At 45.6% G+C, this 16,711-nt stretch overlaps 1 protein-coding gene across 3 annotated transcripts; it reads right to left on the reverse strand.

Annotated features, from left to right (window-relative positions):
• mafgb (v-maf avian musculoaponeurotic fibrosarcoma oncogene homolog Gb) lies at positions 1-13,280 on the reverse strand. 3 transcript variants are annotated; one of them, XM_071915308.2, is made up of 3 exons: positions 13,155-13,280; positions 1,630-1,695; positions 1-1,481 (listed from the first exon to the last, which is right to left on the reverse strand). In XM_071915308.2, exons 2-3 carry the CDS (start codon positions 1,663-1,665, stop codon positions 987-989), a joined length of 531 nt encoding a protein of 176 aa, XP_071771409.2. In that variant the 5' UTR covers positions 1,666-1,695; positions 13,155-13,280; the 3' UTR covers positions 1-986. The 3 variants fall into 3 exon arrangements, with proteins under 3 accessions (XP_071771409.2, XP_071771410.2, XP_071771408.2); XM_071915309.2 differs by lacking the exon at positions 13,155-13,280 and adding an exon at positions 12,381-12,442; XM_071915307.2 differs by lacking the exon at positions 13,155-13,280 and adding an exon at positions 1,941-1,992.
• Between the last annotated feature and the right edge of the window lie 3,431 nt (positions 13,281-16,711).

A 16,711-nucleotide genomic window follows, 5' to 3' on the forward strand; every position in this document is an offset into this window, starting at 1 on the left:
GAGAGAGAAACAGAAAGAGAGAGAGAGCGAGTCGGACAGAGAAAGTGTTAGACTAGAAAAAATACAGCTAACTAAATATAGCAATACCAAAACAAACACGCACCACAGAATTTCACAGAATTCCTGATATATAACAATTCACACACAGAGAATACACTTTGGACCTCATGTGAATGACAACACAGTACAAAACAGTAGAAATACAGTTATCACCATTGTGTAATATATATTTTCTATAGTATTTTTCTGAAAAAGTTCTTCGTTTGTTCTTGGCTTCGTGGAGCAATATGGGACTTCTTTGCAGACAGTGAAATCTGTAGGTTGTATTCTTTTGGAATTATACGGCATAATTATAACCAGGGTCCCAACGCTTTTTTTGTTAATCAAATCCCGTGACTGTTCCATGACTAATCCATAACACCCTTTCCAATACCAATAGGTGTAATATTTTAGAACATTTAAAATATTTTTGTTGGTATTGCTGATTTAAATGTCCCACATCTTGGTTTCACTAGGTCAAACTAGCACTTCAGAGTGCAAATGTGTAATTGGGTCATTAAGTACCTACAGATGCCTAGAAACACTTGACTGATTGAAATGGCAACAAAATTGCATGGTTTTTCCAAAACTTTTTGGGCATTTACAATTTTTAGCAGTTTTTCAGACCTGGAAAAAAACAACAATTCAATGACTTTTCCAGGCTTTCTATGACCGTGGGAACCCTGTGTATCTGTCCTGTGCTAAATGATCATGCACTGACCAAGAGCTGCATCCTAATAGTCTCAGGAATCTTCCTCTGCTTCCCTCCTTTCCTTTACCTGCACTGATCTGAGATCGGTTACAGCAACATGCTGAGGCGGTGTGATCACAGCTGCCCAGCTCTTTGAAGTCAGTGCAGGTAGAGGAGAGGCGGCCAGCGGAGGAAGAGGATTACTCTGATGCAGCTGAACTCCATCCTAATACACCCTCATGTATCCTTCCCTCCCTCAAGACCGTGCATCTGTTTTTGACTTCACTATTGTAATCACGCTCGTTGCCGTCGCCACCTTCCCTGGTATGAGAGGCCCAATGACGGATGACGGCACCCCTCCCCCTCCTCCTCCTCCTCCTCCCCCTCCGGCCCTGACCCCGACCCCCACGGTCGGGCTCCGTGCCACAGTCCTGGCGAAGGTCTGTAATGCCTCGTACTTAGACCTCAGCGCATCCAGCTCAACGCGCATCGAAGCATTCTCATTGGCCAGTTTGTCCACCTCCTGCTGCAGCTGGGCCTTCTGCTTCTCCAGCTCCTCCTTCTGGGTGACGCGCTTCACCCGGCAGCTGGCCGCGTAGCCCCTGTTCTTCAGGGTGCGCCGCCGCTGTTTCAGTTGCAGGATCTCTTCTTTCGTGAGCCCTCGGAGATGCTGGTTCAGCTCCCGCACCGACATGGTCACCAGCTCGTCATCAGTCAGGCTGGTGCCATTCTCCCCCGGCTCCCGCTTCACCTGAGGAAGGGGGAGGGAGAGGGCGAGAGAGAGAGAAAGTACGCAATGAAGTACGTAGTCATATTCCAAATCTGTATATTTTCAGAAGACAGCAAAAGCAATCTATCAAACGCAAGGAATTCAGTGTACAACGTAGGCGCTCTCTTACCTTCAAGGCTTTATTTCCTTTATTAGTCGTCGTCATGCCACAAGAGCCTTGCTCTTCTGAACAGACCTGAGGAGACGCAGGAGGATACAAAACATTAGCCGCGCCATTCAGTCGAACAGAGAAGTGTTGAGCATGAATGAGGGGAAAAAAAATCTGACATAAGGTCGAGAAGGAGACCATTCAAGTTCTGGCTCAAGGCAGTGAACAGAATACTAGCATCCAAAAACAAAGAAGACCATCAATGTGTTAGAAGAACAATAACTGTTCTTTAAGGCCAGTTGAAAAGCTGTCTGTGGCAGATCAACACCCACCAGGACTAGAGGAGACATATCAGATCCAATTCTGCTGTTCGACGTGAGCATATTATGATGCATCTGTGTCGGACTGTTTGAGTGAAAGTGAGAGACACACGCGCATACACACACACACACACACCCACTAACATTTCTTAGAATTTCCCTGGCTTCCTGTTTCCTGGTGGTTATTCAGACAGTGCCCACTACCTTTGTGTTCTAGAACTCTCATTGGTTGGCTTTCGGCCAACAGCAACGAAATGAGCGTGAAAGAAGAGGAAGTGGGAAGGACTCCAGGGGAAAACCAACTGTTACAGCTTTAACACACACACACACACACACACACACACCTTACCCAAGACTTTACTGTAGAGACTGCAGAATAGTACAGACATCAGAAGGAAAAAGAGAGATATATACTATAGGGATTAAAATAACAAAACAAATCACACCAAATAAAACTTGAGCTTTTGAAAAACGATGTATAGGTATTCGTGCCAAAGTGGAAACAAGAGACAAAAGGATGGAGACATAACAGCATGAATCAGAAGTCAACACAGGGGGAGTGGGGAAGTGAAAAAGATGAGATCAGTCCTTAGAGCACACAGCGCCGCAGATGAGCATCTCCACAAGCTCTCAATGAGATGCTTTGTATAGTGCGTTGGTCCGGCTCTCATCTCTCAGATCAGTGCGTGTGTGTGTGTGTGTGTGTGTTTGATAAAGGGCAGCTATTGTTGCGGCTGCTGAGCGATCATCATGAGACCAGTCATGATGACTCAGCAGATTCCTGATCTCACTCACTCACTCCCCCCCCCCCCCCCCCCCCCCTCCCCTCCACCACGCACATTTCTGCTCTCCTCTGTCACTCTTCATCTCCCCTTTCCTGCCCCGCCTCTCTCTTGTTACTCCTCTTCCCCCCCCCCCCCTTTTTTTTTTTTAAATTGTGAGGGACTGCCCCAGAAATAGCTGTAGGCATGTGAAAGGTTAAAGGGCATGACGGGGTCAAGGCTACAGTCAACGAGAAAAGGAACTTTAGATCGGCAAAACACAGTTGATACAAAATCTGCTCTCCAGCCAAACCACCACACCTAATTGACACTGCTGAATCAGAATTTCAGTTCTGGGTTTAAATTGCAATCCAATCAATTTGTTGGTTCGTTGGTTCAGTAGGCAGCCTATTCTGTGAATGCTCATGCATTTCACATAAAGGCCAGTTTTAAAATACAGTAGGTGGTTCAACCAGATTTTGAATAAGTGATTTATTTCAACCATTAAAAAAAAAGTTGGGTGGAATTTTAACAATTGAGCCTCTGTTTGGAGAAGTGATGACATGTAAGCGACATGAGGCAATGTGCTTCTCTCTTCTCCTTTCATTCTGATGAGGATGTTATTGTCTTTCTGTGAAAGGCACAGCAAAGAGTGTGCCAGTGAGCCTCCCCCACAATGCACCTCTATCTGCGTGTGAGGGTGTGCGAGTGTGTGTGCCACCACAAATCCTGCAGTTATAAATAGCCGTAGATCAAAGAGAAACGTACACTACTACTTACACACATGTGCGTGTACGCGCATGCATGGGCATACAGGCACACACACAAACAACAAACATACAGCAGCTCAACGTCCTTTGGCAAAAAGTCTATGTGAATTAAGGAAGATGTGGGAAAAGAGCAATACTAGACTATTCCTCAGATACAAGGTTTATTAAGAAGTAGCTACTAAACAGCCGCTCCTTGCTATGGCTTCATCCAGAATAACATTTGACTTAAGTAGACGCACATCTTCAAGCACTCCTTAATGGGTTAGGATCAGTCAATTATAAACCCAGAGGTCTCTCTTACTGTGTGCATACTTAGCGTGTGTATACCACAGCTGCATCCCAATAATCTAATGTCTTCCATCCTCGTGCGCTAACTGCACTCTGTGTTCTGCTGGGATGCAGCGTACCCTTCCTCAGTTGGAGGTGCATCATCGCACAATAGATGGATCAAAGACATGAGGCTCAGGGTGGGGGGGGGGGGGGGGGGGGGGATGGGGAGAGAGAACAGAGGGGCAAGAAGGCGGCTCTTTCCCTGCCAGGCACCGTCTTATTTCCCCTGTGCCCAAGACCCCATCCCCCCTCTGCCCCATCTCCATACAAACAAAAAAGAATGCCGGGAAGCGGCGCACACGCACGCACACACACTCCCATGCCGCCATGCCAGTGGGGTACAATATAACACACATGCAAACTGGTCTATTGTAAATACGCAAACATGGAAATATAGCTGTATTTGAAGTGCTAGACACACATCAGGAACACACACATATGTCCTGAAAAACACATAATGAACATACTGCACACACACATGGTTCAGTGTACATAAATAGAGGTTTGATTCCCACTTGGGCCACTCACACTAAAGATGTATGGTAATTAATAAGTTGTTTTAAATAAAAACAACCGGCAAATGACATTATTAAGTTTGGACCATATTTCATCAAGGCTAGACAACATTTAACCTGACTTGCACCATAGCATAAAACTGTAATAAACTACTGGTGTGTCTGTGTGTGTGTCTGCATGCCGTAAGCTAAGGCCATGTGTAAGTCAGCCAGGTTAAGGATCATCTGCTGAGCAAAGGCATCGCCATTCATCATGCACACACACACAGACACACACACACTTTGCCAAAGGTGTCCTTCCCATCCTGATTGCAGGGTGGTCGCTGCGGTGTGGTCAATGCCACAGCCACTGTTGCTACAACAGACAGCTTTTTTGCTGTGGCAGGCTGTATTTTTATGGAGCAACTGAAAGAACGCTGACGACTCAAGAGCAGAGCTGCTTACTGTTACAGTGGAGAGAAAACACACACACACACACACACACACACACACAGAGGACAGGACACGGGGACAGAGGGATGGAGGAAGAGGTGAGAAGTGGCGGAGATGTGTAAAATATATGGGGAAGAGCAGAAAAGAGAAGAAAGGGAGGGAGAAAAGAGGGGAGAGACGGAGCAGAGAGAAAGGTGGTAGGATAGCAAGGTGAAGCGAGACTAGGTAGAAAAGAAGGGTGGGGTGGGGTGGGGGGGGGGGCGGTGAAGGGGGGGGGGGGGGGGGGGGGGGGGACTGAAAGAATGCTGACGTCTCCAGAGCTGATTAGCGTTACAGCGGAGACATCACACCCACAGCCGAGAAAAACGCTGAGTATGGAGGGAGGACGGAGGGGGGTGGAGGGGGTGCAAATGACAGGGGAGAAAGAAGAAGAGAAGAAAAAGAGAGGCTAGTGAGTAGGGAGGAGGAGGAGGGGGAGAGGAGGAGGAGGAGGACAGAGGTGCAGGGGAGAAGGATGGAGGATCGCCGATGAGGAGGAACAAGAAGGGAGGGAGGGCAGTGGAGGAGGAAGAGGGGGTGGGAACGCGTTTGGGCGAAAATGCATCCTCAACACATTTGTAAGAGCTTAGCTGTTGGGTACGGAGGGGGAATGGGAGGGGGAGGGGGAGAGAGGACCAGTGAGGGAGGGAGGGAGAGAGGGATGGAGAGGGGGATTGGGGTCGAGGAGGAGAGCGAAAAAAGAAAAAAAAAACCTGAACTCAGCAACGACCACGGCTAAAACCTCCAATTAGAAAAGTTCTGAAGTTGATCCGACGCAATAAACCTGCTGGTCCTCTCTCTCTCTGCTCTCTCTCTCTCTCTCTCTCTGCTCTCTCTCTCTCTCTCTCTCTCTCTCTCTCACACACACACACACACACGCACACATACACACACACACACACACACACACACACACACACACAGGAAAAGCTGCACATCCTGTCTTGTTGACAAATCAAGTCCCGGTGAAAGGATGAGAAAGAGAGTAATAGTGTGGTGGAAAAGTACTGCGGAGGAGTCACATAGGTGAACACAATGATCACGGGGCTTATAAAGATAGATTAAAGAGCACGAGAAATGGCACAAGACATATAGCACAGATCCATTCACTTCATCTAGTGCCGACGAAGAGGATGATGAAGTCTGTGTGTGTGTGTGTGTGTGTTCCTGGCTCCAGACAGCGCTCTAATTAATCTTGTTTGAGAGAGAACCTTTTGCTCTGGTCTCTACCGCCGCACAGAGAGGAGTTTCTTAGAAAGAGACTTCCTATTACGCTCAACATGCACAATGCATGCACACACAGACAGCAAATAACCAGATTAGGCGATTTACAACGACCCGCGGGGCCGGTGTGTGTGGGTGTACGTGAGCATAAACACGCCAGCATATAGAGATGATCAAGAATAGAACTTAAGAGCCACAAGTCATTTGCGATGCAGTGGCGAGTCCATCTTTATTGAATAATCCTCCTACCACAACAACAGCCTAACCAACTGTCTTAGACGGAGCCTCCTCCCTCCAGCGGCTCTCTGAGCAGTAATGGAGAAAACAAAGGGTGGCAGTATATCGAGGCAGGCAGGGGAGAGCGAAGACACACAGTAGGACACAGAGAGGACATGATGGAAAGAGACAAAGAGACAGAGTGAAACGTAGGGAGCAGGAATTAAAACCTTGGAGCGCCGAAAAACTCAATTTCTGGCTCCTGCCCTCCTCGCCTGTGTGAAAAAGGGGAGCGGTGCCCATTGATCTAGTGCGGGCTGGGGGTATTGAGGGAGCTGGTAAATAATTAACGGTGAGCACTGTGTGGTGGCTAATTGAGAATTAGGAATCAGATCAGCGATAATGGCAACCTGAGTTAGAGAGGGAACAGGCTCACAGCAGAGATATCGGGCAATGGACTGAGAGAGAGAGAGAGAGAGAGAGAGAGAGAGAGAGAGAGAGAGAGAGAGAGAGAGAGAGAGAGAGAGAGAGATGGGGGGGTGAACCAAGAGAGAGAAGACATGAGTTCGAACTGTGGAGAAAGAGTAGGAAGCTATTAACTAGGAGGTATGCAGAGCGTGAAATAAGCATGATAACACAGACAGAGCAAGAGGGGAGGAGAGGAGAAAACAGGCAAAGAGAAGGTAGAGACATGAAAAAGAATGACAGCAGAGTCTGGTTTGGTGATATATATACAGACACACATACATATGTATATATATACATATATATACACACTCATATATACAGTATAGATATGTATACATATCTATATATATAGATATATATATACATACACACACATACACACACACACACAGATAGAGGAGCGATCACTTTCACACTTTTCTCTGCTGGTTCAAAAAGGGTATTGTGTGCACACTGTTTAAGTGTGTGCGAGACGGTGTTTGTGTGAGTGTGTTATTAAAGGCAAGAAAAAGTCCTGGCGTCGACACGTTTTTCCCATTCCAGGTAGTAAGTCGGAGTGTGATGACAAATTTCCCAACACAAGCAAAAAAACTGCACTGTCAGGCAATTGAGCACCGGCTCCTTTTTTTTTTTTTTTTTAAATTTTGTATTTCGTAAGGGCTTTTTTGGAGAGGAGAGAAACCTTGTAGGTTAATTTGGTTCTCTCCTTTTGTGTGTGTATGTGTGTGTGTGTGTGTGTGTGTGTGTGTGTGTGTGTGTGTGTGTGTGTGTGTGAATAACTGAAACACAGAGAGCTGCAAGGGAGACAGCGATAAGTTAAACGACATGCTAGTTTATTTCCCCTAGACACTGTACAGCCCAGGTCAGCAGAAAAAAAATCCTAAAAAATAATAACTTGAGAGAGAAACTTGCTCTGTTTCAGTGCAGCAGCAAAGTAAGCACAGTATGATTCTGTGGGGATGCATTCATCATTATCAGTCGCATAATGAGGAAATTTCATCGAAAACTTCTTGCCTTTGATGCCAAACATTCAAGAATGGAACGGAAAATGGAAAGCATAAACTTACTGTAGATCAAACAGGGAGAAGTGAACGACACAAACACGCAAGCACAAAGGACACAGTGTTTACATGCATTTGTGTGTGTGTATGTGTGTGTGCACTGTCCACCTTTCCACTGTAGCAGTCTGTCTCTTTTTCTTTGAACAACTTTGTCGACGAGGGTGAGACAGACACAGAACGGGTGTGTGCAAGTGCGCACTTGTGTTTAATATATGCGTATAACAGAAGAAAAAAAACGGTTCCTATCTGGCGGAGAGATTCCAGCTGTAAAGAGCAGAGAAAATAGAGATAACACAAGATCGACTTGCACAGTGTTGAAGGAAACACAAAACCAGCCGTCGCACTCTTTAACATGCGATTGCTGCCTTTTTGAGATGCAGGTTTAATCCTTAAAAAAGAAATTTGACTCCAGAGGCCAACAAGTCTTTTCCCCCCCACAGCTAAATTTAGAAACATACATATTTTTGAATGTGTTTTGGTAGAGGTACCGTAAAGATGCACCTCTTTTGTTTCAGAACAAAAGTTAGAAGGTGTTTTGTTAGAGCTAGGCTTCAATGCGAACTGGGAAAATGAAAACTTGGTGATGAACCGTTGCTGCATGGAAACAAGTTCAGTGCTACAGGTGGAGGGAAAGGGCAGGCGCAAGATTTGAGGCACACACCATTTCTTATCTTTGGCATGTTCTGTTCCTGTTCTCTGCTCCTTGCATTGATCCCCGGTGATTTTATTAATATGGTTCAGAAATTCACACCACAATTCTGGGATCGTCACACTGCAGTTGAAAAATGCGGCAAGTTGGCGCATAGAGATGATGCAACTGGAAGACAACCTCTGGTATACAGATTCTCCCGTTACCACGGCTTTGCATCTCTATAGCTACAAACCATTCTCAGTATCTCAACACAGCATACAAAACTAATGCATTGGTATGGTTTGTATGTGTGTCCATTTGTGTGTGTGTGTGTGTGTGTGGGGGGGGGAAAGAGTAGTCTCCTTTTACTCGAGCCATGCTCTCATCTAGGCTCAAGCCTTCTCAAAAAGCACCAAAATAAACCCTCGTAGGCTGTATGGGTCCTCAGGGGCAACACATGAGAGCCTGACCTCAAGCGGACTGATCAGAGAGAGATTATTGATACAGAAAAGCAGCTTTGTAATAGTGGTTATTGTGATCCACGAGGATCCCAGGCCAGGGAAAGTTGGATCCTGTAATGTGAGCCACTTAAACTGAGTTTCAACTTATTGTCCATCTCCTAATCCCTCTGACCTTCTTGTGTTGCGATGGGATTTATCTAGATTTTATAATTTTCCGGTTCTCAGGGAGGTTATGTAAATAAGGAAACTTGGGGGGAAAAAAACATGTGGAGAGACACACATACACACAAGTCACAAAAATACTAGGACACACACACACACACACACACAGAAGCAGAAAAACAGTGGAGCACAGCAATGATTATGCACCAGATCTGCTTACACCATATTTCATCATTACTGTAGAGAAAAACACTCAACTATTGATCTGCCCCACTGCTTCCCTTTCTCTCTCTCACCCACTCTCTGATTCTGTTATTTCTTTCTTTTTTTATTCCTCCACCTGACTCTCCTCCTCTTTGTTCTCATCCTCACCTCTCTCTCTCTCTCTCTCTCTCTCTCTCTCTCTCTCTCCCTCCTCTCTAAAGGCTCTCCTGTTTTTCCCGCTCTCTCTCCAAGCTTTCAAGTTTCTTCTCAGAAATTTGCTAGCATAACATAGACTTTTCTGATACACATCCCAGTTGTAAACAAGATCATAAGTACACACAGAGGCTACTTAAAAATTCTCTGCCAAACACACAACTCTCTCTCTCACACACACCCACACCCACGTACATCACACACGGTTCTCAAATACAAAGTAAACAAAGTTTCTAAGTTGCAAAACTGACAACACTAATCGATAAGACGAGCCGGAGCGGAGTTCTTCTTTCCAACAGAGTAAACACCTGTCTTAGCTCAATAGCGCCTGTCCCATCCATCATACCCCAACACACCTAGAGGAGGTTTTGCACAGTGTTTCATCAACTTGACCCTTGTACGTGCACACAACCAAACAAGTTTATACGAAGGCACACACACACACATACACGTCTCTGATGTGTTAGGATAGAGTGATGTTCTACTTATTAGCTAGGACTTCCTCGTGAAGAGAGGAACTTCATTTGAGCGCAGACATCGTGAAGAGATGGAAAAGAATCAACTGTCACTTGCACAAATTGCAAAATGTTGTAATTGTCAACTAACGGTAAAAACTCTTCCCATTGCTACACCTCCTTCCTACGTCTTGCATTCACATGCAGGTGCACACACACACACACACACACACACACAGATTTGTTTTTAACCTTGGTGCTTACCCCGTTTCGCACACACACACACCCCCTAGGGCTACACTAGATCTTAGCATCTTGTAGATGTGTTTTATTTCTCCTGCTCTCTCTTCAGTATCTCTCACATGAACACACACACACACACACATACACACACACACACACGACAAGGCAAAGAAACTAGCTGTGGTAAGTAACAAGTGAAAACGCCATCTGTCAAGCGAGAGCGCATTTGCTTCGCCTCAGCATTTTCAGGGGAATGCCTTGAAGACAAAAAGGTCCTTGTTCTCAATCTCTCCACAAATCCCATCTCTCATTCTTCTCCCTCTTCCTTCATCCCTTGCTCTGCGCCTTGCCGCTCCGCCACCATCAGCAAAGTTGCACACATAAGCATTGGTCAGCGTTCAATTACCGTGAACACCAGGGAAGGATGGGGAAGTACTTGACAGAGAAATGCACTTCAAGCACTGATTAAATACTGATACCAAGTATAAAAAGCTTAGCCCCTAGGTTGTGTGTGTGTGTGTGTGTGTGTGTATGTGTGTGTGTGCTCTGTCTGAGAAAAAGAAATGGGAAAAGGGTGTGAGTGTGTGTGTGTGCATGTGTGAGTGAGAGAGAAAGAAAGAGAAAGAGGGAGAGTAAGGGGGTTGGGGGGGTGAGGGGGGGGCTTTTCTCTCCAATACTGATACAACTGTTTCATCATTATGACCCTCTATTACAGTACTTGCCAACTTGCTTACTACATACTTTTGATACACTCCGCAGAGTGCTGACTCTAACTAAAGCTGCTGATATGGAGTCATTAGGGGGTGAAGTTTCTGTTTTTCTTGAGCCCATAGAGCTTCCCTATTACTCCTCAGTGTTTAAAAGGTGCAGTGCTCATCCAGGTTGCTACCCGGCTTCAGATAATGGCCTGTCTAAAAAAGATCAATCAAAGGGCATTCGATTACAACCCATGTCTTTAAAGTGATACTTGGCTTCAGTAAAGCATTTTCTTTTTTTAGCACACATATCTCTGTGTGAGTTCATGAGCAGTCAGCTCTCATCATTAACCGTCATGGGAATTTGTTCTCCCCTCCAGCATTCAGACTTTTTTTTTCTTCCCCCATTTCTCTTTATTGATAATTACAAACAAGCCAAATGTGCTGTTGAAAATTATTCTGTGGGCATGAAACATTCTGTAGTCATGCTCACATTGCAGTAGTTTGTATTGACTGTGTGTTGGCAGGATATTTTTCAGAGGTGTTCAAAATGAAAGCAGGTGAATGAAGTCACTGCAGATACCCAGGACAGCCAGTGTTGCTGCTTGACTGCTCATGAAAGTGAAAACGTTTTATTCAAGTCAAATATTTCTGTAAAGTAAAAAAAACTGGTTAGGCTTCTAAATAATTTGCAGCCTGATATTCATCGCCATGGGTGAACCTGAAATGCTTTTGTGCACATTTGTGATTCTCTTTTCTGCCTCAGCTGTCTTTTCAACTCACTTTAACTGAAAATCTATTAGAATGAACATGAGAATGCACATGCACGTCTCGCTAAAACAACCAAAGCTTACTGAAACAAAACAAAAAACAAATCCAGCCTAATCACATTCTTACATACTCATTCCTTGCATGTGCTCTAATTATTCCATAAATGTGTCAACATCCACTACATGACTAGGCCCTATTTATTTCAAAGCCGAGCCCCCCAATAAACCGAGCTCCTTCCCTCGCGCCAGACCTTTGTCCGCCTGCCGCCGGTGCCATGTTGCCATGGCTCCCTCATGCCTCCGCTCTGCTCGCGCAAACGTTGAGAAACACAACGTTGTGATGAATCAGCATCTCTGCCGTGAGCCCAGTCAGTGTAACAACCAGGCTAGCCAGAAAACAGACAGAATTGTGGGTTTACACTGACAATAAAGTAAATTAATCGTCCAGTTAAGAACCTAAGGATGATAATAGACATTTGAACTGAAGGCCTGCGGGAAGAACCCCGTTTGACACAAAGCAAATGTCATGAAATAGTCGCCCAAGCAGAGTCACCGCTGCCCTCTTAGTAACAGCCAGGCTATAGCTGTTAGATGGGTAGCCTAATATTGACAGTTGCAAACAGACGAGATTGTCAGCCCGGCTGCTTATTGTTGTCGCTGGGTTAAATCATCATAGATTTAGTTTTGTCACACTGAAAGTAAGCAAGCGGGCTGGAGAGGTTGTCATCTCAGAGTCTGTAAAAAAACCCCAAAACAAACATAATATAGATGCGTTTAGCGAACAGCTGACTGGCCATCTTACCTGTCAAAGAACCAACAGACGGAGTGAATTTGTCAACGGTCGCGTCTCTGCTTCAGTTGGTCCACCGCTATTTGCTGGTCTTCGCCGCCGTTTCAGCACCTCGGACACTCGGGGTAGCTATGTGTTATTACCGGATTTTTTATTTGCTCTCTCCGCGGCTGTAACTTGTCTCTCTGCTTTCCCGACAGCTCCCGAGCTACTTTAACCTTTCTAGATATTTAACTAGCCGTTTAGTCGCCTCGAAACGGGGGAATCCCCGGCCATATCAACAGCCGATAAAGCCTACTTGCTCTGGAAGTCTCTACACGGGCTGCTCCCAGTAATTCCGACACATGGCTTTTTAAAGCTTGACAACAGTAGGCTACGCAACGGCAGCCCCCCTTTGTCTATGTTCTTATGAAATCCCCGGTTGGTCGGTCGGCGTGGCCGTGCGAGCGACCGACCGCGCTCGGATGAGCTTGTACGGGGCTGGCTGAAGACCGGATCGTGATGATTCAGCACTAGGAGACTACAGCCCTTTAAACGCAGCGGCGCGCCGAGTGCTTCGCCTGTGTGAATAGATGTCGCTAGTTCGGCTGAACCGGTCAGCGGAGCGGCGGCAGCGGCAGCACCGCACACCGGGACGAGCGGCGAGATGAGCGCGCCCACACTCGGTGGCGATAACGGCGTGGCAGCGGCAGTGGCAGTGGCGTGCACACTCAGCAAAACAACATCTCTATATTCAGCACTTCCACCGAGCAGATTTTTAGTTTTGATTTCGACAAACTGACTCACCAGAAGTCAAACGGCACCTTCGTCCACCGCACCTCCGAAGGTTAGGTTTACCGTGGAATGGCCGACCCGGTGTTGAGCCCCGACAGTTGAGAAATATATTTTTTCGCTCACGCCTTCTCGCAGATCCCCAGGTCTATCCACTCCTACCTCGCTTGTTTTAGTCTATGGTCGGAGGCGCCAGACGTCAAATGATGTTTGGATCACATGGTTTCATTCATGAAGGATCTACGCAACCCGCATTTAAAGGGACATGAGACGCTACTACACTGTGATTGATTGTTCATTGCGTGTTAACAGTCACCGTGGAAAGTATGATGCCCCCTCCCCCTGAGCACATTTCTGAAGTTAGAACTGACATTTGAGGCACTGAGTGGTTAAAACAGTGTTGAGAGAGATGGAACAAAACCTTTAAACTACGATTTCCTATTTCCTATGATGCAGAGAAACTGAACATGCTGTCATCCTAATCACAATATGGATAAATATGGAAATTTAGCCTAATTAGCCTACATTTGGCCGACTTGGTGTAGACCTATGTAAAATTGCCAGTCATTAACATTGGGAAATTTATAATTTTAGGAAGTTAAATATAGGCCTATATCTTCGGGCTACCAGTGTAGTGGTAACGCGTTACTTTGTGCTTTGTAACGCTTTAGACCTATTTAGATTACTTTTTGTGGTAACTACTAGGCCAACTTATCGCATTAGTTTAGCAGTTCTCCAATGCCAACCTGGTGCCAACATGTCTGTCTGTCTGTGAACTAATTAGTCTAATCCGTAATCAGTTACTTTTTAAAATTACAATGTCATTACTTGTAATTTTCTTTCATATTGTTTCATTAGGGCATTGTTAGCGTAAATAGAAAAAAAAGGTAAAAAAAAAAAAGAAAAAAAAGAAAGACTTTGACTTTAACACTTGGCAGCATAAGCCATATTGCCACAGCATTTTGAAGTGGCTAATGCAAAATAAATGAGTGACTTTTAATAGAGACTCACGTTGCAAAGTTCCGATAGGCTGTTGTAAGGTTAACGAAGTAAAGTAACTAATTAGCCTAGCCTACTTTTAAAAACAACTTTCCCGAACACTGATCTATCTGTAAACAACTGACAAAGGCTACATACAGGCTACTAAATCAATGCATTACAATACTAAATCAAGGTAAGAAAACCGTTATCTTGGGGAAGTGGGGGTTCATAATGTACCAATTCAAAAGCCTGGTTCTATGTAGTAAACAAATCTATAGGTGGCAGAGAGCAAATTTCAATAGGTGACGTGCAGCCAATACAGATCTCGACTCAGTTTATCCATAGGATTCGGCCTGATCCTCCCTCATATCAGATGGGAGTGGGATGGTGTGTGAGCCCAGGTGCGTCAGGAGAGGAGGTGTGTGTCTCCACAGAGGAGGCTGGAGGGCAGCAGGACACATTCAGACCGAGGAACCCTCCGGACCTGGACAGTACAACCTGGCACAAAAGGGAAGCCCGTATTGCAGACTCACCGACTGTGTGGTAACTGTCAGTGTTCCCCTTTCTGCGGCCATTTCACCATGCAGATGGCTGCACAGGGCAGATACTGTATCAGCACTGAGATCACAGTTCTGCATCGGTCACACACACACACACACACAGAGTCATGAAAGCACAGAGGAGCACGGAAGATTGCCCACAAACACACACCGCATCTCCAGGCTAGTCTCTCTTAAGTTTTCAATTTTAGAGAGGATTAGGTGAACTGTTTGGTGGTGGTGATGGAGGGGGGGGGGGGGGGGAGAGACTTACATCTATTCAATCATCTCGGTTTCTGGCTCTCCTCCGGGCCTTGATACGGTATGCAAACAACCGTGTTACTGCAAAGGTCAGTGATTACACTGATTGAATGGAGATGACAGGTAGCATCTGGCCTACCTGTGGATAGAAATCCCATGCTGGCTGGAGCAAAACACACACAATCTCTCTCACACACACACACACATACACACTCCAACACACCCCACTCAGGATTATCTGCCATTGAACTGCCACCTTAGACCCGTCGCCTGTGTCAAGGTGATTGACACAGCGCCCATCCTCTTCACCTTGGGGTGGAAGAGAGGCGCTCAAAGCCGCCCGACCAGCGCAAGGTAACGGAAGTCTAATAATGAGAGGCAAATGGAAGTCTCTCCAGGAATGGCTAATCTTAACGGACAGCGGCAGGAGCAAGCGGAGAATAACCTTTCGGAATAAAAGAGGGATTACCAAAACACTTCAGCAGCGGGGGAAAAACCATTGCACGCACAAATAAACAGTCCAGGCGCACTGAGAGCACGCCAGCCGCAATTTAATCAAGGGACACCGGTGTGTGTATTAGTTTAACAAAAATAAACTAATCCTACAACAGCTAGAAATTGTTCAATTATAATGAGGACATGGCTCTTCACAAACTGTCACTTCTCTTCCATCATTTTTTTACCATGCCATTATGCACCTGTGTGTTGCTTGAATAGACCTATAGGCCTATCTCATTCTGCCACAAAGTGGCCTATGCGCCTCTGTTAATCCAAAATGTAGCAGCCTGGAACGAAGGTATTGGCCTAAATATCTAATAAATACTCCACAGCCTTCGACTTTAACATGCAGTTTCCTATAACTACTGTAATTACCACACAATTTCATAACACACCCAAATGTAAGTAAGTGCACTTCTGCCCCCTGCCATCACAATAATTCAAAACCTCATTGATATCTAGCAAATCCCCCTGTTTCTGAACTTGTGGAGTGATAATTGTGTGCACACTTCTGCTGAAAGGAGTGGAGAACTGGAACAGAGGGCTGGATCCAGAGAGAAAACCATGATCCCACTCTCTGGTCATATGTCCTGCTGACAGAAAGCTTCTAAAATTGGACTCTGATTCCTCTTCCACCGACCAATCACAGCCCACCTCCAGGCCAGTGAGGAATAACACATTTACCTCCTTTTAAATATGACATGGTCCATCTTTGAGACAGGAGAGGAGATCTTTGAAGGGGAAGAAACTGAAGTTATAAGACAGAGGCAGCAGCTGACAGACCAGACGAGTAAAAGGAGACTGGGAGAAGAAGAGTGGGTGAAACACTACACCCCGTCCAGCTCAGTGAGGACAAGTGGCCTTGGCTAATGCCATTTACCGTTAAGTGAGGCAGTGGAGTTGCATCTAAATGTTAATCCTGGGTCAGCTTTAAGTCACTCTCAACTGATAGGTATGTAGAGAGGGTAATCTGATATTAGGCATGTGCATAAGGGTAATTTGATTTTAGGGCGCCATCTGCAGGCCAGGGTGCATTTGTATTCTTCATTAATTGAAGATGGAAATGTCTGCTTTACTCTCCTCTAGGGAAACCTTTAATCACAGCTCTATACAGGAGATACAAGCCTCATATAGGAACAAACTGATGCTACAGAGACTTGGGAAACATTCAGGGGTAAAAACTCGAGTGTTGAAATATTACAGCAACCAATCAGACCCAACACAGAACATTTAGAGTCAAACCAGTATCTCATTCAATCCACTGAGGGACAAACTAGCTTTGGAACAAAACGA

Source organism: Centroberyx gerrardi, chromosome 3 (genome assembly GCF_048128805.1).
Source record: "Centroberyx gerrardi isolate f3 chromosome 3, fCenGer3.hap1.cur.20231027, whole genome shotgun sequence".
NCBI lineage: Eukaryota > Metazoa > Chordata > Actinopteri > Beryciformes > Berycidae > Centroberyx > Centroberyx gerrardi.